At 31.3% G+C, this 24,652-nt stretch overlaps 1 protein-coding gene across 2 annotated transcripts in view; it reads left to right on the top strand.

The window, feature by feature from the left end:
* Positions 1-4,600: 4,600 nt before the first annotated feature.
* The window catches only part of LOC143067965 (uncharacterized), a 37,094-nt gene continuing 17,042 nt past the window's right edge, over positions 4,601-24,652 (top strand). The window contains exon 1 of one of the 2 annotated variants that reach the window (XM_076241634.1): positions 4,601-4,801. In XM_076241634.1, the coding sequence (XP_076097749.1) occupies positions 4,743-4,801 (59 nt within the window). In that variant the 5' untranslated portion in view covers positions 4,601-4,742. Of the gene's footprint in view, positions 4,802-22,740; positions 22,794-24,652 lie in introns of those variants that run through there. The other variant, XM_076241638.1, reaches the window with a different exon arrangement.

The following is a 24,652-nucleotide window of genomic DNA, read 5'->3' on the forward strand; positions in this document are numbered from 1 at the left end:
TTTTGACTTAAAAAATCTGCTGCCTCAATATTTTGTCATATGAAAAAAAATTTGTCAACAAAATTTTCCTGTATAAACTGTAATAGAAAACAGAGAAAATGTGTCTATGAGACACAGATGCCCCCGCCAAACAGGAAGTAGACCAATGACAGACCTGAAAAGGGGAGACACGGTACAATTCACCTTGATAAAGCTTCAGACCAAATATCAAACCAATCCGACATACACAAGCCGATATATATTTTGACAAAAAATTTATAGACCGGACGTACAGACGTACAGACAAGGGTAAATCTTAATGCCCCGTCGCCTAAAGGCGGGGGCATAAAAATCTGACCAGCGAAGCGGTTATTAAAATATTCTGAGATATATAACTATATACCCTCCCCCCCTTTTCCCCTCCTGAAAATCAAATGTTTCGTGCCTTAGCAGATGTGTGTTAGCACTAAGTTGTTCAATTAACGCGGTTAAGCAGAAATATATGTGTATTTCGACAAAAATTGGTAAATTAACACCAGAGATTCCTTCGCTTGATCGAAGAGTTTTCTTGCTTCAAGCTGAATAATTCACACCGTTCTACATGAAAAAAAGATTTAAAAACCAAAGTTCCGGCGAGCTTTTTTACGTCCTAAATTTCGAGACCTGACAATCCGTGACATTTAAATTCCACTTTACCAACAAAAAAATAATCCCAGCTTTATTTCTTGATAAAGGGTCTCTGGTAATAATGATACGAAGTCGGAATTAACTCAGGTTTTAAGAAAAACATACGTGTACATTCTGGATTTCAAAAGTAAGAATTTTTGACAACATATTTGGCCTTGGATAGTGCCCATGTTCAGAAAAGAAGGTCAGATGTTAAACTAATATAATAAAATACCAGTCCTCCCTTTTGTGAATACATATGAGAAAACATTTCAAAGTTATTGATTGCATTCAAATCCATCACACATACGGTACACATTGTAGTCCGAAAAATAAAGGACTTCATTCCTATCAAACACCTTTTTAATTGTTTACCAGTATATTTCTTTTAGTTTTGGGTAAAATTGTAAAGGAAATAATACTATCAAGACGTCCTCCATAAATCTTTTTTTTTCTGTTCTGACTTTGAAGAAATGATTACTTTTCGCACAATCGAAATGGTGCATGGACATATTTTGTTTCATATTATTAGAATTATTTTCAATATTATCGGTATTAAACTTGATTTTCGACACATGAAAGTTTGTCAGACAGCATTGTCAATCTTTTTAACGTTAAAGTACCATTAGTTCGGTCACTACTCAATTAAGTTTGTCGATAACGTAGCTAATTTTGACGGTAAAGAAACATCAATTCGATCACTTCTCTGTTACGGGCTGTATATGATTTTTTTTCAAATTTGACCCTAATGAACAACTCCGAGAAGGATTGTAGATGATTGACAACAAACAGGATATTTTAATATTTTTGTCTATCCCAACTAATAAGAACAAAATACCATTCAATAGTGTTTACGTTCTTCGGTTGATGTGCTATATAAATATGATACTACAGAAATACAAGTTACTAGTGCTTAAATTAATTGGTCTCTGCAAACACGTGTTTCGAAAGTATGTTTTTCAGAATTTAATAATGATCTATACAAGAAATCTAAATGTTGAGGACTAATAAATCCTATATATTGGCACATAAAGAAATATTTTTTTTAATTAGGCAGTGATTTTTTTTATTGAAATGAAAACTAAACAAGATTTTATAAACGTTAATTGCCTTGCGTTTGCATATCAATTTTAATACAGCAGATACCAACTTTCACAATGTATGTGTCTTGAGTGAAGCACAAGGCCTTTACATATGTTTAAAATTACAAATCCTAATACAAACTTTGAATAGCATATTTCACCAGAACGAACCAAACGTATAGCGAAACCAGGAAAAGGAATCAGAGCTGAAATGTCACTATATATCAATTGACATTACTACCGGGTTTTATAGCATTTTTTTTGTTACATGAACCCGTAAATTTAAAACAATTTCTTTCCGGCTCATGCCTGTATGAGGTATCTTAAAACGCATACCTCAATATTGAAGAATGTTTCCTACGCTGTCTTTTAAGTGAAGCGCAAGGCCTTATGTTTGAACGTTCAAAGCCTAATAAAAACTTTGAATATCAAGTTTAACCGAAAAAAAAAAACGTATAACGAAACCAGGAAAAGGAATCAGAGCTGATATGTCATAATATATCAATTGAAACCGTCCTTACATTGCTACCGGGTTCTTATAGCCTTCTCTTGTTACAGGAATCCGTAAGTTTTAAACAATTTCTTTCCGGCTCATGCCTATATTAGGTATCTTAAAATGCATACTTCAAATATAAGGATTTTTGCTACTTTTTAAAAAAAAAACTTTTAAAAAGACTGTTATATATTGATATTATATATTTAACGGAACTAAATAAAAGACAGAACAAATTGCAATGAGAAAGACAGACAGACAGACAGACAGACAGACAGACAGACAGACAGACAGACAGACAGACAGACATTACTTCTACTACAAGGGGATGTTTTATGACATTGACTTACTATAAAGTCTTTGAACGATCTGCCTTAGAGCGTATTGTGAGCAATTAAATATTGTCAAGTTCAATTCATCATTTTGGTTATGCGTATGTTGTTTTATTTTTTTTTTATTTTTTTCGATCGTCTTCACAACGGCTTTTTCCCAGGCCAGATATATCGGGTGGGTAACCCGCCAACCAGTACCAGTCTATAAGTGTAAGGAAAAATTAATTATGATGACAGCAAGAGTTATAAGGACCTATGTCGTGAAACATTGAAATGGTGGTCCATTATTATCCAACATCACTACAGGTATACATGCCTTCAGAAATCAGACGGTATAGCATTCCCCGATCCATAATGGGTTTAGGAGTGTATGCTGACACTGACGTTTACAACTATACATTATGCAGACTGTAAAACGTTGAATTGGTTTCTGTCAATATAAGTAATATATCGTTTAGTCATCGATCAATTGCCCAACATTGTAGATTGCGGGTACAGTGGAACTGAAAAAACACGTCCGTTCGTCTGTAATGACTGAGACATGACTTCCTTTACTATTTCCTGGAAAGACTTAACACGCGGATAAGAAAGGTGATCGAACCGAGGAGAGGTATATTGCTTTATATGAACAATAATGAATACATAAAAAAGTAATAAAATGATCACCTTTGTTGGTGTTCGCTTCCTGGTCAGGACTTTTAAACCTATTTCTCACTTTATATTAGGTTTTTATCGAGATTGATCCATTGAATGATTTGATAAGATTAGTGTGTACATGTTGTTTTTATGAAAATTAGACTTATACAAGACATGTTTGAATATTTGTAATTTAAGCAATATGTGTGCTACAAAACTATTGTCAATCTAAATCACCAAATGAATGCTTTCAAACACTACTAACGAAAATATTTTTTCGAAGTGCACATATGGTATATTAAATTAATATTTAATAAGTTCGACATTTTGTATATTTCGTATCACGCTAGAAGTTTTAAATATAATACAGGATCAATTACATCAAGGCATATTAGAACTTTATCCTCAACCTCAAATTGTATAACTGGTAATAATTCCCATTTTGACATCGGTTTTATATAAACTTTGAAAGGGACTCTGTTGTTGAACTGTCATTTTGTAAAAATGACAAACTGTCATTTTGTAAAAATGACAGTTTACTCAGTAGCCAGTGATTCTGATATATCATTTTTACTGCAAATTGTGGAGGTGTATTTTAATTTATCTCACAATTTTCTATGGGCAAAGTTCACCTCGCAAAATAGTGACCTTCCGGTTCTATGAGTTCTGTCACTTTCGTTTTTGAGGGTCTTCAAAGTTTTAAGTACTTCAAATGTTTTGTGTTCGACGTATTTGATAAAAGATGAGGCTATCGGTTTATAATAAATAAATTCAGACAATGTCTTTAAATAAGAAGTAGAAAGAGTTGAGTTTGTATAAATGTGGACTAAAATCGCTTGCAAAATTAACCCCAAACACGGCCTAGCTGTTAACATATGAGCATTCAATTTATCTTTTAAACTCTTTCATGCGGCTGTAAACGAAAAACAGCTATCAAAAATAAAATAACAAAACTACTCCAACTAAAATTCAAAAACGAAAGTCCTTTTTCAAATGTAGAAATAAAAGTTCAAACACATCTATCATTCTAAGGAATGCAAAACAACTGTAAAAAGCGTTTTCTCGTCGACAATAAAAAATCGAATTCTTAATATAAATAATGGTAAATAAATTGGCAGTCAGCTAATGTATGTATACTAGCTTAGTCCCGGTGTCCTATAATATAAGTTCGATTCAGGTATAGATAATAACTTCCAGGTATTTAGATAGGAAGTATTCCCGTTACTTTTAATAGAACCAGTTATATTTAACTTCCTTGATTATTTCCTAGGAAGACTTAACTCGCAGATAGGAAATTTAAATATCTACTAGATAATATTTGTTTTTAAAAATTACAGTTTTACTTGAATAAGTTAAAAATTATTAAAAACCTTCGATTGATTTTAAAAAGTTGCAAATTTTTCTTAACACTTTAGGTTTTTGCTTTTCCCCTTATATTGCAAACGCATGACTTTGTGGATTAACTATTGCAACTAATTCAAACAAAATCTTTAAAAGACGTATAATTTGAGGACCGTGGACTTTGGGTTGGGGTTGGTCAACGTCACAACAGCCATGAGGATCTTAGTTAAACACAGAGAAGAAAACCAATTTAGCAGTTTCAAAATCAAGAGGTAGGCTCAACTATTTGTTTTCTTATACCTGCATTCGCTAGACGTTTACAACATATGTATTTTGTAGAGCTTTTTATTTGTGCACTATAATTATCTTATGCAAATTTTCTTTTATTCTTTTTTTGTTAGCTATAATTGTATGATAAAATATTTTAATACACTATCACTGTTTCGAATTTTGAATATACATGTATCTCCATTGAATATGAAAAATATCCGTTAATCGCAGTATAAATAATAGATAACTTTATCTCAGCAAAAAAGAAACCCCAAGCATCCATAAATTAATACAACATGTCATTTAATAAAAAAATTTCAATGAGGCAAAAAAATAATAATAAAACGACAACGTTAAAAAAAAAAAGCGGTTGCATTCGACTAACAAATATATATATAAATGTATGAACTCTTTTATGGGCGCTCATAAAAAATAATAACAAAAAAAAAAAAAAAATACAACAAAAATAAATTACGACAGGTTCTGTCTTAAAGCTCCAGATATTTATTATTCAAAAGAGGGACGAAAAATACCAGAGGGACAGTCAATAGTTATTTCAAAGAATTTCAATTACTTTTTCTATTCGTAATTTCATTCTATATTTCTAAATAGAATGCAGTTAATAAGGCGTTCATGTAATGAGCTTTTTGATTTTTCAATTTGCAAGGGGACTTTCCGTTCAGAATTGTTCCAAGAGTTTGGTATTTTTGTTATTTTACGTTTTGTGTATATTGTAAAACGCATTTAGGTAATCATAACTGTATGATTGAAGTTTACATGTACTTTTGAAAATGTACACACAATATTGGCGTGATTTTCTTGATTTGACTCCAAGAAACGCAAACATGAAAAGTTTAAAATTTTCTGATCAATTTAGGTTATCAAAATTATAAAAAGACAGATAATAAAACGTAAGATGTTTCACAGATCCCTGTCTCGTCTTCAATTGCTGCTGCCTTCGTAGAATGTTATGCTGCACAAAAATAATACCAGCATCCTTATTAAAAGAAAAAGGAAAAAAGGCGAAAATCAAACGTCATTTATGAAATAAAACAGTAAAACATTGGCCAGAGGGAAACACGGAGAAAAGAATAAGTTCATTTTGATAAAAAAAAATGAAAATGTCATCAACATTTGCCTTCAATCGGTATCGATAGTTTTACCTTGACGAATATTCTGTCGATGTTTCGTAAAGTTCAATGAATATTTGAAAATGTTATTGTTGTGTAAAACACTTTAACCAAAAACTGTATCTAAATGCTAAAAAATCAATATTTATTCGGTAAAATACGGAAAAAAGAATAGAAAATTTAGCTTCAGGTCTCAGTCTCAGTGACGAAGTTTATGTACAAGTTTCGAAAAATCAATAACACAAGTAAAATGAAGTAATTTCTGTCCAAAAAGCTTAAACCCAAGCGGTATTTAAATGTTACTGCAACAACATATCAATCAATCAGTCAAATAAGCAAAAGTAAAAAAATAAACCGAAACCGTTTTCAAAATGAAGCTGTGGAAGTCATTACTAATCTAATTCAAGTTACTGTCAAAATTCATATGTAGGTTTTAAAAGGTTATAAATGGTTTAAAAGCTTTCACCCCAGACTTTAATTACATGTTAACTATTAAAACAGAACCATTTAAAATTATTAAAATGCGGGAAAATGAAGCAAACTATTTCACATTTTGCTCTGTATTCTGGCTTTTCGTCATGGAGTAGATTCCTTCCAAGTGTCGTATAATTCGAAGATTGATTGATTGATTGTTGGTTGCTTTACGCCGCATTAGCACAAAAAGGCTATATCGCGGCGATATAATTCGAAGAAGGTTTGACATAGTTATTAATGTCTGATTAAACCTTTTCCCACAGACTGGACGACGAAGACACGACATAAGCCGTCGAGAATTGCTTTATCATGTCAAAACTATCGTCACAAGAGAGACAAACTTAAATATTTAAAGAGTGAATATTCAATTACCTGAAATGGTACTAAATTACAATTTTACCAAACGTTCTGCAGCGCTTTAAGTAATGTTCTTTATTTTGTCAGTTGAAATAGAGCACAGGAGAATTTAAGTCTTAGTAGAACATTAAATAAGTAACACATGTTATAAATAAGAAAGAGTTTGTTTGTATTTACCAGCATAATTGAAATCTCGAAAGGACATAACAAATGTCATGCTCATTGTGTATGGAAGTATATTGACATTGAGTAAATTATAATGTACTGAAAAAACTGCCACATTCAACTGTATTACATTAATTTGTCTTCTTAATCAATTTCTGAGATTCTGAACATCGGTAAATTACTGGTACACAAATTTGTCAGAACTTTCTACGTTAGCATTGATGGTTACTGATAGTGACGTGTGACTAACAAATATTTAGTTGTCACATATGCTTATTTACTTACAATGTCCCCAGTTTTTGGTGGGTTCGTGTTGATCAGTCTTTAGTTTTCTATGTTGTACTCTTATTCAGTTTTAGAAATGGCGTTGTCAGTTTATTTTCAATTTATGAGTTTGACTGTTCCTCTGGTATTTTTCACCCCTTTTCTTTTACTTACAATTTTAGCTCTAACTCTGCATTGTTGTGCGTTATGTATTAATTCCTCATGATAAATTAAACCATATGACAAGGTATATTTAACCTACAAAAACAAAAACAAAAGTCTTACAATTGTTTTACTTATCATGTCAATTTACGGGCGATAGGAATATATATGTGTTTTGTAGTGGTATTTCTTCCCTTGCATATTAGATTCTTGGTTGCATTTGACGCGTAACTTTCTAACACATTCCTTCTGGTAGTAAAAGAGGATTTTTAGCCTTCCATCCTGAGTATGTGCAGTTTTTTTTATCATGCTATCCGGTTACTTGATTAATTCATTATTAATTTAGGGTCTTATATTGACATGTTGATATTTTTTGTGCGTTGTTTGTTTCTTTTTCTTGTTGTTCTCTTATTACAATATATCATATAGAACCACATTCGACATTAAGTATGAGGGACTACACTAAAAAATAGCAATAGGTACTTTGATGCCGTAATTGTAGCATAGTGTTTTCTCTACTTAATTAGAGGAAATCATGTCGTTTACTTTCTTGAATCTGTCTGCTTCTATTTATTACATGTCAAATCTTTAAAGAAACATCGGATAGAAAATAAGAATGCGTAAGATTTAGCAATATTTTTAGTAAAGTTTGGACGTTATAACATTACTTTCAAATTTACTTTTGCAGTTGATAAAGTTGTATTAAAGTTTACAACGTGAAAACTAAACGCAAAGTACTGGTATATTTTTTTGCTTTGTTTTGCTGAACAGTCTTACAAATAATGAAAATAAAATGTAAAGTAAATATATGTATAAATTGGTACGTATGAGAATACTATAACATATATAGTATGTTTAGTTGCAGTTTTTTTATCAATAAAACAGTACAAAGGATAGATACAATGAAGGTAAATTTTAAGAGATCTGATTTAACATTTTGAAAGCTCACATTAAAAAATTGTATGTTATTGTCGGCAGTTCAATGATTGAAGATTATCTCCTCTTTAAATAAAACGAACGTCTAGATACTTGACATATTTAAAGGGTTTGTATGCCCATATTTGTATTTTATTTATCAATAGTCCTAGAAATATCTCAGGCATGCGCATACTAAAGCAAGTAAAAACATTTCAACGGAGATCCCACTAAATAACTAGTAAAGATTTCTTTTTTATAAATCATATTAAAAAGTATTTCAGATTAATGTTCAAAATTAAAACAGTCATCTGAATGGTTTAGAAAGTCAATCAGGAAATCACACACTTATCCACTTTTGAAGAAGCCCAGGAAATACCTGTATAACTATATTTAAACAAAAAAATAGGGCAGGTTCTGGCCATTTGTGTTTGATAGTTTATGCAACCAAAAATGATTAAAAGGTAAGATGACTACAACATTTACACAATGTAAGACAATAGATGTCCCCTTTCTACCTTTTTGTTTATTTTCGGACAAAATAAAGTACTTTTTTTGTGTGGATACAATATTTTCATGTTAATAGGAACATGTCTCTTTACTCGTCTATCTGTTAATGTTATATATAAGATATACATTTTAGTTTCAAATTAATTTGCAAGAATGAACTCTGGTGTAAAATTTAAATGTTGCGAGCCAGCCACCCAGACACACAATATTAACAAAAAATGCTTTGTTATTTAGAATGCCTAAAATAACACACCAATGAACCCAACAATTAAGGATGTTTTGCATTTTCTATTATAATAGAATTGTAGAATGGCCATGGAAACGCCCATGCAAGTATAAAAGAACTTATCGCAACTAGATGTATTTAATTAAGTTATTGAAATGTTTACTACATGCAATCATTTTATTGATTTTCGTGTTATGATTCTTGTTGCATTTTATTTTATTTTATTTTATGGGGGAGGACGCGACAGTTTTCAGACATACAATAACAGTTTAAGATGATATTACAACGGCATGTGAATGAGCATTACGTAATATGTTTAACATTTCAGTATAAAGGTATAGTCTAGCGATTTTAAGAAAATAACACAAAGTATATTTCGTGCGTTTGAAGCGTTTTTATATATGGATTTATTTTCACCCGGATTTATTTGACTGTTACAAGTACATTTTGAAAAACTCCAGAATTACCTGTTACTAAATTTAAACATAAATTGCGCAGCTGACTGTCATTTATGTTGATAAAACAGTGGTTAGAAGGTAAGAAGAATTGAACGTTTATAAAACGGAACATAATAAATGACGTCATCTGAATGCTTAATATTAACAAAATTCTGATATATTTTGTTATATCTTTACTGATGAGTCTTTTGTAGACGAAACGCGCGTCTAGTGCAAAAACAAAATTTCTAACCTGGTATTTATGATGAGTTTATTTAGTCTGATTCTCGATGAGTTTTAAATAAGACTTATATTTTGGTCCTTAAAAAAGCCCACTCGATATGACTTTTGCGTATGTTCTTGAATATAATTTATTTAGTAGTCCTGGCTTTGAGTGTTGAATTAAAATAGATAAAGAGTATTCACAGACAAAACTTCAATCACACAACAGATCTAGATAAAAAAGTTATCAAAGGTACCAGGATTATAATTTAGTACGCCAGACGCGCGTTTCGTCTACATAAGACTCATCATTGACGCTCATACTCATATTAAAATATTTATAAAGACAAACATGTACAAAGTTGAAGAGCATTGCGAATTTAAAATTCCAAAATGTTGTGTCAAATACGGCTAAGGTGATCTATGCCTAGGATAAGAAAATCCTTAGTTTTTCGAAAAATTTAAAGTTTTGTAAACAGGAAATTTATAAAAATGACCACATTATTGATATTCATGACAACACCGAAGTGTTGACTACTGGGCTGGTGATACCCTCGGGGACGAAACGTCCACCAGCAGTGGCATCGACCCAGTGGTGTAAAAAGTTATCAAAGGTACCAGGATTATAGTTTAGTACGCCAGACGCGCGTTCCGTCTACATAAGACTCATCAGTGACGCTCATATCAAAATATTTATAAAGCCAAACATGTACAAAGTTGAAGAGCATTGCGAATTCAAAATTCCAAAATTTTGTGCAAAATACGGCTAAGGTGATCTATGCCTTGGATAATAAAAATCCTTAGTTTTTTCGAAAAATTCAAAGTTTTGTAAACAGGAAATTTATAAAAATGACCACATTATTGATATTCATGTCAACACCGAAGTGTTGACTACTTGGCTGGTGATACCCTTGGAGACGAAACGTCCACCAGCAGTGGCATCGACCCAGTGGTGTAAAAAGTTATCAAAGGTACCAGGAGTATAATTTAGTACGCCAGACGAGACATTATTTTTAAGATGACACACTCAATATTTACAAACTTTTACTTAAAGCTATTTTTCGAAATAATTGTAATGCAATATTTGTAATCTACTATACCTTTCTTTCGGAGCATCTGAGATCACTCCCAGTTTTTGTTTGGGTTCTTTTGTTTTCTATGTTGTGTCTTGTGTACTTTTTTGTCTGTTTGTCTTTTTCTTTTTTAGCCATGGCCTTGTCAGTTTATTTTCTATCTATGAGTTTGAATGTCCCTCTGGTATCGTTCGTCTTTACTTCGATCTTTTAATGCAATTTATGTGCGTTATAGTTAACCTTTACTCTTTCACTTATGAGAATCTTGTCTGCAGAATGACTGAAAATATGATATTATGAAATACTTTCAATATGAATAACAACATAATTTAAACAATGACTTTATCAGCTTTTCTCTTTTTCATGTGATTCAATTATCTTTTCAATTCTACTGAACAGTATTCTTACTATAACAATAAGTCAATCGCAAATGAAATAGCAACCATTAAACATAATCAAACTAGCATTCCACTCCGGCAAATGCCACTGTTTACAGATTGTGACGGCCTATGTTAGTTTGATGGTTTTAAGTGTACTTTAAAAATGTATTCCAAAAACGTTTTTCTTTGCACTAACATCTATATCTATATTATATATGTGGTTCACATGTTGTAATGTACTATTATAATATTTATAAAGTCTTGTGTGTTCTTGTGTTTGCTTGTACTGCATTCCTGTCACGTAATTTTATCATTTCAGAGGTATTTTTAACATTGCAATGTAAGCAGAAGGTTCTCTACACCAAATCAGTAATATGTCAGTTGTTATCAAATAGTCCATTTCTATGTATATTCGCGTTTGTTTTTGTTGCAGTTCAGTTTTTCTGTTGTTCCGTTATTTTCCTCGTATAGTTCATGTGTTTTCCACGGTTTTAGTTTGTAACCCGGATTTGTTTTCGCTTATTTGATTTATGACTATTAAACAGCGGTTTACTTGGGTTGCCTTTATTTACTCTCAAAAGGTCAGTACATTGATAGTGGAATCTAAGAGTTTTTTTTCTCGGTATACACGAATTTGACAGTTAATGCCATTTTGGTTGATTTAATACGCAATGGCTAAAATAGAAAATACCAACAGAGAAACAACAGTACACAAACACAACACAAAAATCTAAAAACTGAGCAACACGAACCCCACCAAAAACTGGGGATGGTCACAGGTGCTCACAAAAGGTAAGCATATCCTGCTCCACATGTGTCACTCTTCATGTTGCTTAATAGTACGGTACAGTCGGGATTTATATAATACATTTGGATTCAACCCAGTTATAAAACCGCGTAATTTTTCTGAACCTGATATAGGTTACAACTCTCTGAAGTATAATTGACCTCACAATGATTAAGCAGTTCTGCTTATCTTACAATTTGTGAATTCACAAAGGTGTGGTCTTGGAATGATAGACACACAACGTATGTAAATGATTGACTACAAATATGTCATTTAACGTACATTACAAACTTAATTATGTCTAAATAAAAATATTTCTGATGGAAATTCATGTAGTTTTGTATTAGCCTAGACATATACGTATCCAACTTATAACTTAATATCCTTTACTATTTAGCATTGCACATATTCATTTATTTTCCTAATACATTGTAAAACATAGTTATCTATTTGAAAGTTTGCATAAGATTTTCTCTTAATTGTCAGACGGTTCTGACTGATCTAAATGTAGTTCGTTGGGATTCTCGGGAATAATTTCGATGATTTGTTAAATGCTTTAGTAAAAATGTTAATTATCGACTCCTAGTTATCGATTCCTAGGAATTGAACGATGGACAGTTAGTGCGTGAATTTTTCTTGCTACCTGATTGGAAGATATTACGAGACGTGAATAATCAAAGTTTATTGATTGGTTAGGACAATCCAAACCTAGTAAATGTCCTTCGATCCCGTAGAGTATCGGATTTGTTCTCTCTATTTTAGCAATTAGATTTTTCCTGGTCATTATTCATGCTTATTCATGATATTGGTACACAGGTAACTTTTATCTATAAATAGTCGAATCTTCTGGAGTTATACCACTTCATAACGTGTGACCTCACGTGTGTGGTAACATTTGTTGATTGATGCACGTGGCTATTCTAGTAAATGAATTAATCTACAAAGCGAGAGCACTTTTCATTTTCATCAGCTAAGAGTCGACTAGCCCTTTTTGAAAGGCTAATGCGTGTATACAATTTCTCCTTGATTTTCACTCCTTGTTATTTCACGTCAGCTTTATTTCATTCTTACCTGCATCTATGTCATTGATTTAGCGTCATCTTTTTCCTTTAACCATAACTAGTGTTTCATTATTGGTATATGTTTTACTTAAAAAAAAAGAAGTAAAAGATTACGTATAGCCGATAGGAAATGATTTGTTACTGAAATAAACTATAAATCCATCTATATATACGAAGTAATACAAGATACTCAGATAGAGTACACCAACGGAATTCAAATAAATAATGCCGCCTTACACTTTTGAAACGTCACTCAGGTTAATTCAAATGACTTTATTTTGACATTCTTATTTTTAATTTGATAAATCGAGATATTGTTTTTCTTTCCATTTTTGTCTTTCTACCATAAACTTCTTTATCTTTAGAAATGTAGTTGTACTCGAAGACAAAGTTATATTTACATATGACACCCTATCCTGCTTTTTTGCACAAATTTTGAAACATAGATACAAATTTGTTCTTTGTCATGAAAAATATAATTTTGTGAAGGATCATACGAGTTCCCACAAAAAATATATTGAAGATAAAATCATCAACATACCAGACTTGTTGAACATCAACAACATATTTTATGAGTTTTGGAGAATAATATTTCAGCAGACATTGGTATTCCAATGGGTACTTATTGAGCACAAGTACAGATCGACTTATTTCTTTATTAATTTGGGGAAAATACAGACAGAACCCTCTCAAAGACATTTCTTAGTTAAAACGTAACGCCCGTGTATGTTCACATGCTACGGACTTAATTGCCAAAGCTGCTCCAACTGAGTTATCGTCGCATTTAGACACTCTATTCGGTCATCATCACACACATTGGTTAACAGATACGATGTGTTGTTTTATCAACTCACCAGTAACATGTTTTGGCGATCTTAGATACGTAGATACCAGTATAGTAGTCTTATCTGTAATTTTACCGGTTGTGTCCTATTCCAGACTGTATCAATTTTATCGAGTGATGCATGTTTAGGAAACGATATCCCTGCTGATGCATCCGGTATCTAGACATTTGAAGTTCGTACGATTTACTTTCTGTTTCCGTTTGCTACCTTGATTTCTTTCTTTCTAAAGAATTTACGATATTTAAACATCGGTGAATTACTGTCACTTTAAATACATTTTCAGGAACTGTCACTAGATTTAATATGTTTGCATGGGAATTTTATTTTGATTTAAGTATCTGGTAATTTAAGATTAATCTACATACCGACCGTGCAAGACCCTCTTGGGTAGTCAAGGTCGTTAAAAACTCGTCGTCGCAACATGCACTAAAATATCTGGTTCAAGTTGACAAGAACAATGTACATACATTTACATTAATTCTTATTCAGATTGAAATGATTTATATATATATTTTTTTATCTCATTATGAAACTTATGTTAAAATTCCCTTAGGTAATTGAAATTGACCTAATACAATTCCGGTTTTTCTTTGTACACCCTTTTTGATTACAGATCCCAAAACATTAGGCTTTATCATCCATACTTCATACTTTTTTTAATGTTGCAATAGACAAACTGAGTAGTTATCATTGGTAGCAGGATTAAAATGTAATACTCAAGACGCGCGTTTCGTCTACATAAAGTTCATCAGTGACGCTAAGATCAAAATAGTTATAAAGCCAAACAAGTACAAACTTTAAGTTGAAGAGCATTGAGGACCCGAAATTCCTAAAAATTGTGCAAAATACTAAGGTAATCTATTCCTGGGATAATAAAAATCCTTAGTTTTTCGAAAAATTTAAAGGTTTGTCAACAGGAAATTTATTAAAATGACCATATAATTGTTATTCATGTCAACACCGAAGTGATGACTACTGGGCTGGTAATACCCTCAGGGACGAAACGTCCACCAGCAGTGGCATCGAACTCGTGGTGTAAATAGTTATCAAAGGTACCAGGATTATAATGAAACTTTAATCTAATGTACAAATAGGTGGCTATGATAATTTCATCTTTTACCAGTGTGGGTATTCTTCCTTAAAAGAATTAATAAACTTTAAACAGTTTTAAAGAAAAAAAAATAGCTTCTTTCCTTCACAAAATGTTTGAATTCTGGGTAATTGAAAAATATTTCTATAGAGGTCACCGAAGTATTCTGGTGTAAAATGTACATACTTTATAGATAATATGCAATAGCAGTTGATTACAAAAATCATGAATGAATTGAAATGTTTTACCTCTTTAAAGACAAGCAAATTCAATTTCAGTTGTAGAGAGAATATTTCATTTGAATCAAACATTTTTTTACAGATTTTTATATATTAATAAAACTTATTTTCCGTATTTTATTCTAATCATATGTTGTATGTCATGTGTTCGTTTAAAATATATTTAAATTAAAACAAATGTTTTGTCCCTACTTAAATGCTAAAATTTTCTAAATTCCTTGATTTCGATATAGGTCAAATAGAGAAGACTCTCCTCATCTAATAATTATTGGAATGGTCAAATTGTACATTTAAGAAATGATTTCATTATTAAATAAAACCATTAAATGGTGTCTGCATTATCCTGTGAATTCATTAGGCAATATCGACGAGGATCATACATACTATTATGGTAAAATCAGACTGCAAACTAGGAGAGATTGAAAAAAGAATAGGAACAATGCAAGCAAAAGTTCTCCGGAAACATTATAAAATAATAAATTTCCAATCGAAAATGAAGTCTTTATTCTATCTCCGCTCATGTTAATATAAAACTAAATTTAAGTCGTTGTCATTCAAGTGATCTAACATTTGAGAACCCATGAAAAATCACACAAATCAATAAACTAATAAACAGCAGTACAAATTGATAATAATTTCAAAGAATAAAACTGTATGTAATATTATTGAAAATACTGATAAAATATGGTTGTTAGATACAGAAATTAATCTTGTCTTGCTCTTCAGTTCGTTCATTTTTTCGCCTTTTTCAACTTTTTTGTTTCTGGCCTTACTCAAAGCGAATTAAATTCATCATATATATAGCAGGATTAAGATTTTGTACGCGCGTTTTGTCTAAGAAATAAAACTTTAAATTCACCAGAGAAATCAAATGATAAAGTGATAGAAATATGAAAGAAAATTAATTCTCAACTCAGTAATTAGTTGAATATAAATATAAATGCATGGCGCACTGATTTTATGAATAAGTTATTTTTTTGAGTCCGGCTACAATCATTGGATTATTGGGCCTTTAATTAAGTATCGGGTTTGACTCGGGAGTCACTGATCAGTGCTTTCTAGACAAAACGCGGGTCTGGAGTACAAAATCATAAGCCTGATATCTTTGATTATATGTTTTTCAGGGATACATATTCGAAGTCGCCAGTTTACTTTGTGCATTTGACAAACATAAATTATATGATCTTATTTTCCTAGTTATCATTTGAGAAAGTAATTGCGACGTTACCGGCTTGTACTAAAATTAGAAACTTTGACATACTGCTCCAGGGCAACTCTTGTTCATTTTACGTAACGTTGTTTTATACACGTGTTCCTTATATAAGTTTTATTCTTTTTTTTAAACAAAAAACTAGCACTTTTAAGGCTACGAAAATAAAAATGCAGATTATGGGAACTTACTGCATGTCGATGTCAAAGAAAAAAAATACAGGTACGTTGAAAATGTTACGCAAACAATATTCACGTGACTTGTTTATATTAAAAGGTCATGGTAGTTTTCTAGGACTAGTGTCAACAAAGGACATCGTGACAATAAATCTCTTAGAATTCGAATGTATCACAAATATGGTAACACTTTTTATATCAAAGAACTTAATATGGAAATATAGAATAAATATATTTTCGGGGAAACCTGATGATTCTTTGGGATTAAGAAAGGTAAGATTTCAATAATTTTCATTTGAAATTGGAAAATATATATGCATTAAACTGATTTAAAAATTAACAATATAAATTGCAATCAATTTTATTCAATCCTTAGGGTTGCTGCTGTTTTCCTAAGTCTTCTGGCCGCACACTTTTATGGTGCTGTGTTATTTGGATATTAAAGACCTCTATTATATTCTTGATCAACTAACAGAGTGGAAAATAAATAACTTGAAGTTTGCTGTTTCAACAACTTTCTTCAATTTAGAACATTTTGATATTGATATCATCCAATAGTATCCGCTGTAATAACGATGACTTTTGTATTTAAGTGGGATTTCTGAGTTACGCTCCCAAGTAGGTAGATTTGTTAAAAAAAAATGTCATTCGCAATCAGTGATTTTTTTGCATGAACCCCGTGAGGGGTTCATGCTTGTATATTGGCGAGTTTTGGATGTGTCTATGGGCCACTCGATATCTCTCGGCCGGAAGTCAGAATAAAATTCTCGTAACGTCTCGAAAGTTTTCGGTCATCTATACAGGTCTTCACAGGTTGTTATCTACGTCTTTGATATGGTGCCTTGATGGCCGTTGACGACGCAATTATATTTGTTTTAAAACGACCACTGTACACTGTGTGTATCTGGGTCAATTATAACGTGGTATTGTCTGTTGTCTCGATAACATGTAAACAAATTATGTTTGAAGATTTAACCACGGTATACTGTGTATTTCATCATAGACTTACGGGATAGAACATTCTGTTTAAAATGTTAATTTTAGATCGGAAAACAGAAAGATAATATTCTTATCAAAAGAATTTAATTCAATCGGAATCAAAGAAATATATAAAAAATATATAATACTTTATTTATGTTTCTGAAGAAACTAACAATGATTGAAATCAGAATATTTTCAGAGTTTCAATTAAGAAATAAGTATTTTATATGACAAGATACTCTGCTTTGGTATTTTTAAATATTCATTTGTAAAGGAAACATAAAAATTAAATCCAAATAAATTCTTGCATCCTACAAAAAATGTTTATAAGCAATAATCATTATATTTCTACGTTAATATTATTTCATACCATTTTAGTATTTAGCCGGGTTTATGAGTAATTATTATTTATTTTTTTGTATTATAATATATCCATAAAACGGAAAGTAAAATAAATTTATTAAATATTTAAATTTTAAACGGTCGTGAACAAAAATACTTGTGTGTTTTCAATTCATAAAGCATGATTTTAAATCCTTGCAACTCACAACAACCGCAAAAATAATTTACAATAATCACAATAAAATTTAATTACAACCATAATGTTGATTATTTTATACTGTTTTAGTATGGATTTAGAAGTCTTTGCTTATATTTTGTATAGTAATATATTCACATAGTGGAATGTTAGAATTTAAAAGTAGATTCATTCGATAAATAAAATGTCCATCCGTAAATACTTGACGTTCGTGTTTATTGATATTATATATATTCAAAAGAATTTGAAAAAAAAAATTACTGACCGGAAAATTTTAATTCAATTTTTGTTTGTTTGTTTTAATAGTTTAACCTTATAGCATCTACATATTTGTACTATGGTACGGTTTTGAAAATTGTATTCATTGTTTTGACCAACTATCCTACACGTCTTGATTCATTCACATTATAGATCACATTTCAAAAGCACACTATCGGTTTGCGTTCTCACAAATTCCGGATAAAATGTCAATGAATCCTGAGTCAAAACATTTAGTGTAGGCCGTTTGACATTCGAATTCAACTATTAGATTAAGATATGTGATGACGCAAATGTGTATTCTTTTCCTGAGCTTTCTATTTACTATTTCGTGCGCTAAAATACTACTTGCATGGAATACTATTAAATTCACTCGTGAAAGCTTATTTTCGTTTTTGTTATCTAAATTCAGGACACGGCAGAAAGAGCTTTACATATGACTTTCAAGCACGATCATTACTAACGGTATTCTAACCTCGAGTTGTTCCCTTTTGTTTCTTTTTTGAGTCATTGTCCTATTATAAACTTTGATCTTTTCGAAAAGCTAAGGATTGTCTACCCAAGAAGTAGATTCCTTAACTTTGTAATGTATTTAGCCTTTTAACTTTTTTCATTCGAGCGTCACTGATGCTTTTTTTGTAGACTTAACTCGTGTCTGGCGTACATCATTTTAATTCTGGTATCTTTTTATATCTACATACCTTTTTATATATATATTTTTTTTAAAGTGTGCACAGGTTTATAAACTTCTGAATTAAGAAATTCTTCGGCAAAACTAAGTTTCCCTGTAGAATGTTTGAATTGATTTAAGTAAAATCAGGAAATCCTTAAAGTTTGAGATGTTTTATGAGACAAAAATAAGTCTCTTCATAAGAGGTCCCAATCAATTGCATGCCACAGGTTTCACCGCATACAACATCTAACATGAGTAAAGACAGCTTCAAATACGAGTCGGATACGATAGATAAAATAAATGCATCCTGAATTCCAGATTATAAAGCAAACTGAGTGCATAAAATATTGCGATAGGTTTGTGCAATTTGCATAAATCATCTGGTTAGTAGGATTGCCAAAGGGTTATAATCGAAAAAAAAACAATATGTGCATTCCCAAGTGATAAATATAATAGTCGAGCTTTAAAATAGCTATTCAAATAGAAGCAGTAAATATATACTTTCAACTGGCTTCTTCTTTTCACAGTCAATTATTTCAATTCAAAAGCAAACACAAATTCAGCAACAATCTTTTGGTGAACCGGCAGTCAGCGGTCTTAGGTTCATGTATTGCTTTTCTTTTTTTAAAGAAAGCAACTTGTTTTCTTCTTCATAAATTAGAAAAGGTACCCATTTGAAACTGGTGCGTTTTTATAAAGCTAACGAAAATCGTTAATATTATTCAAATTTTATCATTGTTCAAACAACTCAGTTTAGAACTCGGAAAAGTACAAATTCAAAGATGCAAAGTTTCAATTTACCTTTAAATGTATAAATAGATAAAACAATACCAGTCAGTTTTCATTAGAGTAAGTCATTCAACCCAAACTTGTACTTTATAAAATAAACAATGGACAATTAAAAGACAAGTTTTGTAATATCTAAGGTCACAGAAAATGTGTCACAGATTGTGGGTAAAATATTTTACATACAACTTTGATTCGTTAAACTGAAGCTGAAAATCGGGGAAAAAATTATGCATATATTGCTTTTATTTTTTGAAATACTAGTATTAATGAACAAATTCTTAAAAAAAGAAAAGAACAGAACATTTGTATAGAAATTTATTGAAGAATACAGTAGTAATTATATAAATTTGAATAATTTTACCCCTCATAAGAAATCCATTTTATGTACTTTATGTTCAAATGTTCACCAATTTTGAATGAATTCATTCAGTAATATTTCAGAAAATAAAAGAGATAGATGCGTTCTTTTATCGATTTTTTGGGTTGAAGTTCGATAAGCTTCAGTTACATGCAAAACAAAGAGGTGAAAATTGGCACTCCCTCTTTACGTAAAAAGTAAAAACGCAAACAGGAAGGCATTACATTTTCTAAACATTATATGTTTTTAAGAATTTTTATCTTGATTCGTTATAAATCATATGTTGTCATGTGTAACTTTAATTGTATTAATTAATGGTTGTTTTCATAACAGCCCTATTATATGTCCAAGGTCTGTAATAATGGTTGATGATGCCTGTAATGGCACGAGGCAACGTCGAGGGACATAAAAACATCCGAATCCATTATTACTAAAAAAAACAACTAAAAAAACAGGGTCGATTAATAAAAGCCATTCTTCAAACTTTTATTTACCAAACCGTCAATGACTAATATTTAACCAAGCGATATTGCCTTTTCTTAGAAATACTATTTATAAAATTCATACCAAATGCAAAATTAAAAAGAAAAAGACGTGATGGAATATAATGTAAATAAGTTTTATTGTCGTCCTATACAAAGCAATTTATGGCATAAAAAAACAAGAATTCATTCTTAATTTTAGAATTAGAAATTAAAGTTTTCTTTTAACTCTAAATTGAAACACATCATGGAATGTATTATGTAATTATTAATTTGACAACTTGGTCATGGTACTGGATGACTATCAATTTCTTGATGTTTCTTTTCCCCATAGATGTTTTTGAATTTATAACAACTGCATGCAAATCGGTATAACCCTGGGGCCGTGTCAACAAAGCTGTCCTAGGACTAAGATATGTCTTAGGATGGTCTTAAGACATGTCTTAGTCCTAAGTCGGGTTAACGAAAGTCTCCTAAAATAAGATACGTCCTAAATTTGGTCCTAAAGTTAGGATATACAAATAGGTGTCTTAGGACAGTCCTAAAAGTTATATCGTCCTAAAACGTAATAAAATCAACAAATATGGCATAAACTCAATACTAAAAATACTAATACAATATTAAACAATCATGAGATAAAATTAATAAAATTAATAAATATTGGTTCATGATTGTTAAAGATTTAATTGTATTACATTAAATTATTTCGTGCTGCCTTTTTTGAAGCCTAAACATTACTATCATCATAAGCAACACATTTTAAACAATTTAAATATTGGAAAAGGTTGACCTCTTTTTTTTTTTTTTTTTTTTTTTTTTTTTTTTTATTTATCTTATCCTTATTCGATACATATGAAACCGAGTGGACCCAAGAACAAAGGTAGTTCATAAAATTGCAGCACGAATATTACAAAGTTTTGTGACCATTTACTTTTGTTTTCATTTATATCTTTTATCATATTTAATAACGTATTTATTAGTATTCCGTAAAAACTTTAACTTTTATTTTGCGTTAATTGTTTGCCATATAAGAGTCATTCTCCCTCTCTTTACATATAGATATTAAAATACAATTCAATCTATGTCATAGAAATCTCTACATATATTTCCAGTTAAATAAATGTGTTAGAAATGGTCCTAGGACCATCGTAGTTAGGACTGTCCTAAGACAGCTTTGTTTTACATCTTAAGACATGTCTCAGACACGTCCTAATACCATCCTAAATAATGTCCTAAGATCTTAGGACATATCCTAGGACATATCCTAGGACATATCCTAGGATACTTTCATTGACTAGGCCCCAGATTTTCATTTCAATACTAGAAATTGAATAAGACTATCCACGTTTTAGCTTTTATGATATACTTATATAACATGGGTATATGGTATATGATATAGACTCTTTGATATTCCAGTTCCAGTAGGATTTAACAACTTTAGAAGTTTGCACTTTTTCAACGTGAAGTTAAATACCGGGGAAATATGCACAATCTATTTGTGTCAAAAGTTACCAAGCATTGAAAATTAAAGGAAAAAATCACAAGGGTCAAACCCTAAGCACTGCATTTCTAACTGCTTTGAACGAAACTGCAACTAAATAAGATAAGGAGGAAGTTAAAAAAATAAACAAATCAACTATGAAGGAATGGCTGTGATTGATTAATTTCCAACATGTATTTATTCAAGTCTAAAATAAAGAAATTTTAAGTGACTGTCATACACGTGAGAAGTTTAGCTAGCTATAAAACCAGGTTTTAATCCATCATTTACTACATAAGGAAATGCATTAACACAGTCAGGGATACGGCAGTTGTTTTCCATTTGTTTGATGTGTTGGAGCATTTCATTTTGCCATTCGATAACGGACTTTCGGTTCTGAATTTTCCTTGGAGTTCGGTAATATTTCTATTTTACCTTTTCTTTTTTTGCAAGTTTGATGTAACTGTTTCAAGTCACATGTATTCATGTGTTTCAATTTAGACCTTAAGTTAAAATAGACGCAAATTGATAAATTCCAAAAGAGCATTGCTAAATTATATATACAAGAGCTTTAAGCTGGGGAGCATCAACTTATATAGTCTTATTCATCTTTTGAATTTCATATTTTCCAGGATGTCCTTTATGGACTCAGATGTTATGTCATTGTCTTTTTAGAGTTTGTGGCATTTTCAACACGTAATAACACATGAAGGTATGACATTTTGAAAGTTATTGCAGACGTTTCGTTTATAGTTAACTAAATAAGATCCCGAATGTATTCACACATAGTTTCTCTAGACTGTGTTTGTAAAAAAAAAAAATTATAAACACAATAAAGAAAATAACAGATGTATTGTCACAAAATCACATTTATGAATAATATGACTCTAAATGAACAGTTTGTACCTAAATATGTCGGGTACGTCATGGAACTGTTGTTTAAAAGGAAGTGACCCATTTATTGGTATGGTCTAAGCTTATGGTAAGTCTCTAGATCATTTTGTATTATCTGTACATAGCGTCCAGATTTTTATATCTAAATGACATTGGGTTATTAGTTATGTTGGTAAATCTGACAAAAACACATCCTAAAAGGCAATAATACAGTTAGTGTGGATGCTTATTCTATTCTACGAGCACTTGAAATATTGACAATTCACGAACTCATGGATATATATCCAATTTATGCAAAAATTAGAAGTCATGAAAAAACAGCCGAACACTTTTACATGGGATTGAAAGGATATCCTCATTTATACCCTCACATCCTGGAGAATACGTTCTACTTGGCTTCTATATAAGAAACCTGCTGTTTTAAAACTAACTAGTTTAAAGGAATAGACGGTTACAGGCGCATGTGACATGAGCCTACGGTTACCTCTTGGTTATATATATTTTTATTAAATAAATTTTCCTTAATATTTCAACTTTCTGTCCCTAAATAATCATACCACTACATGTCCCGCTGTGTGTATCGAACGTTGAGTTGTGTTATTTACAACTTACAATTCCCGTTAGCGCCATGTGTCGCATAGGGCGCGAATGGAATGAGTTGTGTTACTTTGTTTTGTTTTTTTTTTGGTACATCCGCATTTTGTATTCACAACTCCTTCTAACTTGCAAGATATAACTGAAAAAATCTTTAATAGTACAACAATGGCCCCATTTCCTCCTGTTTCAAGTCTCGTAGGCAAATGATTTTGTGGTTTCCGAACAAAAGATGTTATTTTCCTTCAACTCCTAACCATCGTGAAAGCTTATTCTATGTTTGTTCAACGCTCGGTTTTCCCGTACAGTGACGGGTCGATTCGTTTTCTACTTGACCGTGCGCTCGATACTGGGCATGCATGCATCCTAATCTCTCCTTGTGTAGTATTGGTAGTATGTGATATTCTGTACGTTCCGTAGTCTCTATAAGTACTAATTAAGATACTTACTGGTTCCAACTCCCTCAGTGAAACGGTTAATGATAGCTCCCAATGTTTTACATGATACGTTGCTTTCAAATGTTTGGCCGGTTTTTTTCAAGTTTTATGAATGTCAATCCAGAAAGACGCATTTTCTTGGATCAGGCAGAAAAGCTTTTTTTTTTATTGGGGGAGTCTGTGCCAAAAAATGTTAACAAAGCAATATGCTATTAATTGCCCCAGGTTATTTGAATTAATTTGAATTTTAAATTAACTCAAGTTCTTTTTTTATACGCCCTTCAACAGTTTGACGGGACGTATTATGGTATACAAATGTCCGGTGTCCGTCCGTCTGTCCGTCGTACCGTCCATCCGTCCGTCCGTCTGTCTGTCCGTCTGTCCGTCTGTCCGTCTGTCTGTTCGGCGTAAACATGTCGCACCGTAACTTGAGAATGACTTATCCAAATTTCATGAAACTTAATATAGTTGTTTCTTATGATGGTCAAATGATCTGTATACTTTTTGGTGAAAATAGGATTAAAACTTTTTGAGTTACGGCACTTTGTAACTAAAACAGGGGTGTGTTTTTTTCACATGTCGCACCGTATCTCAAAAACGATTCTTGATTATGCCTTAAAACTTTAAACACTTCTTAGTTATATTA

Source organism: Mytilus galloprovincialis, chromosome 3 (genome assembly GCF_965363235.1).
Source record: "Mytilus galloprovincialis chromosome 3, xbMytGall1.hap1.1, whole genome shotgun sequence".
Taxonomy (NCBI): Eukaryota; Metazoa; Mollusca; class Bivalvia; order Mytilida; family Mytilidae; genus Mytilus; species Mytilus galloprovincialis.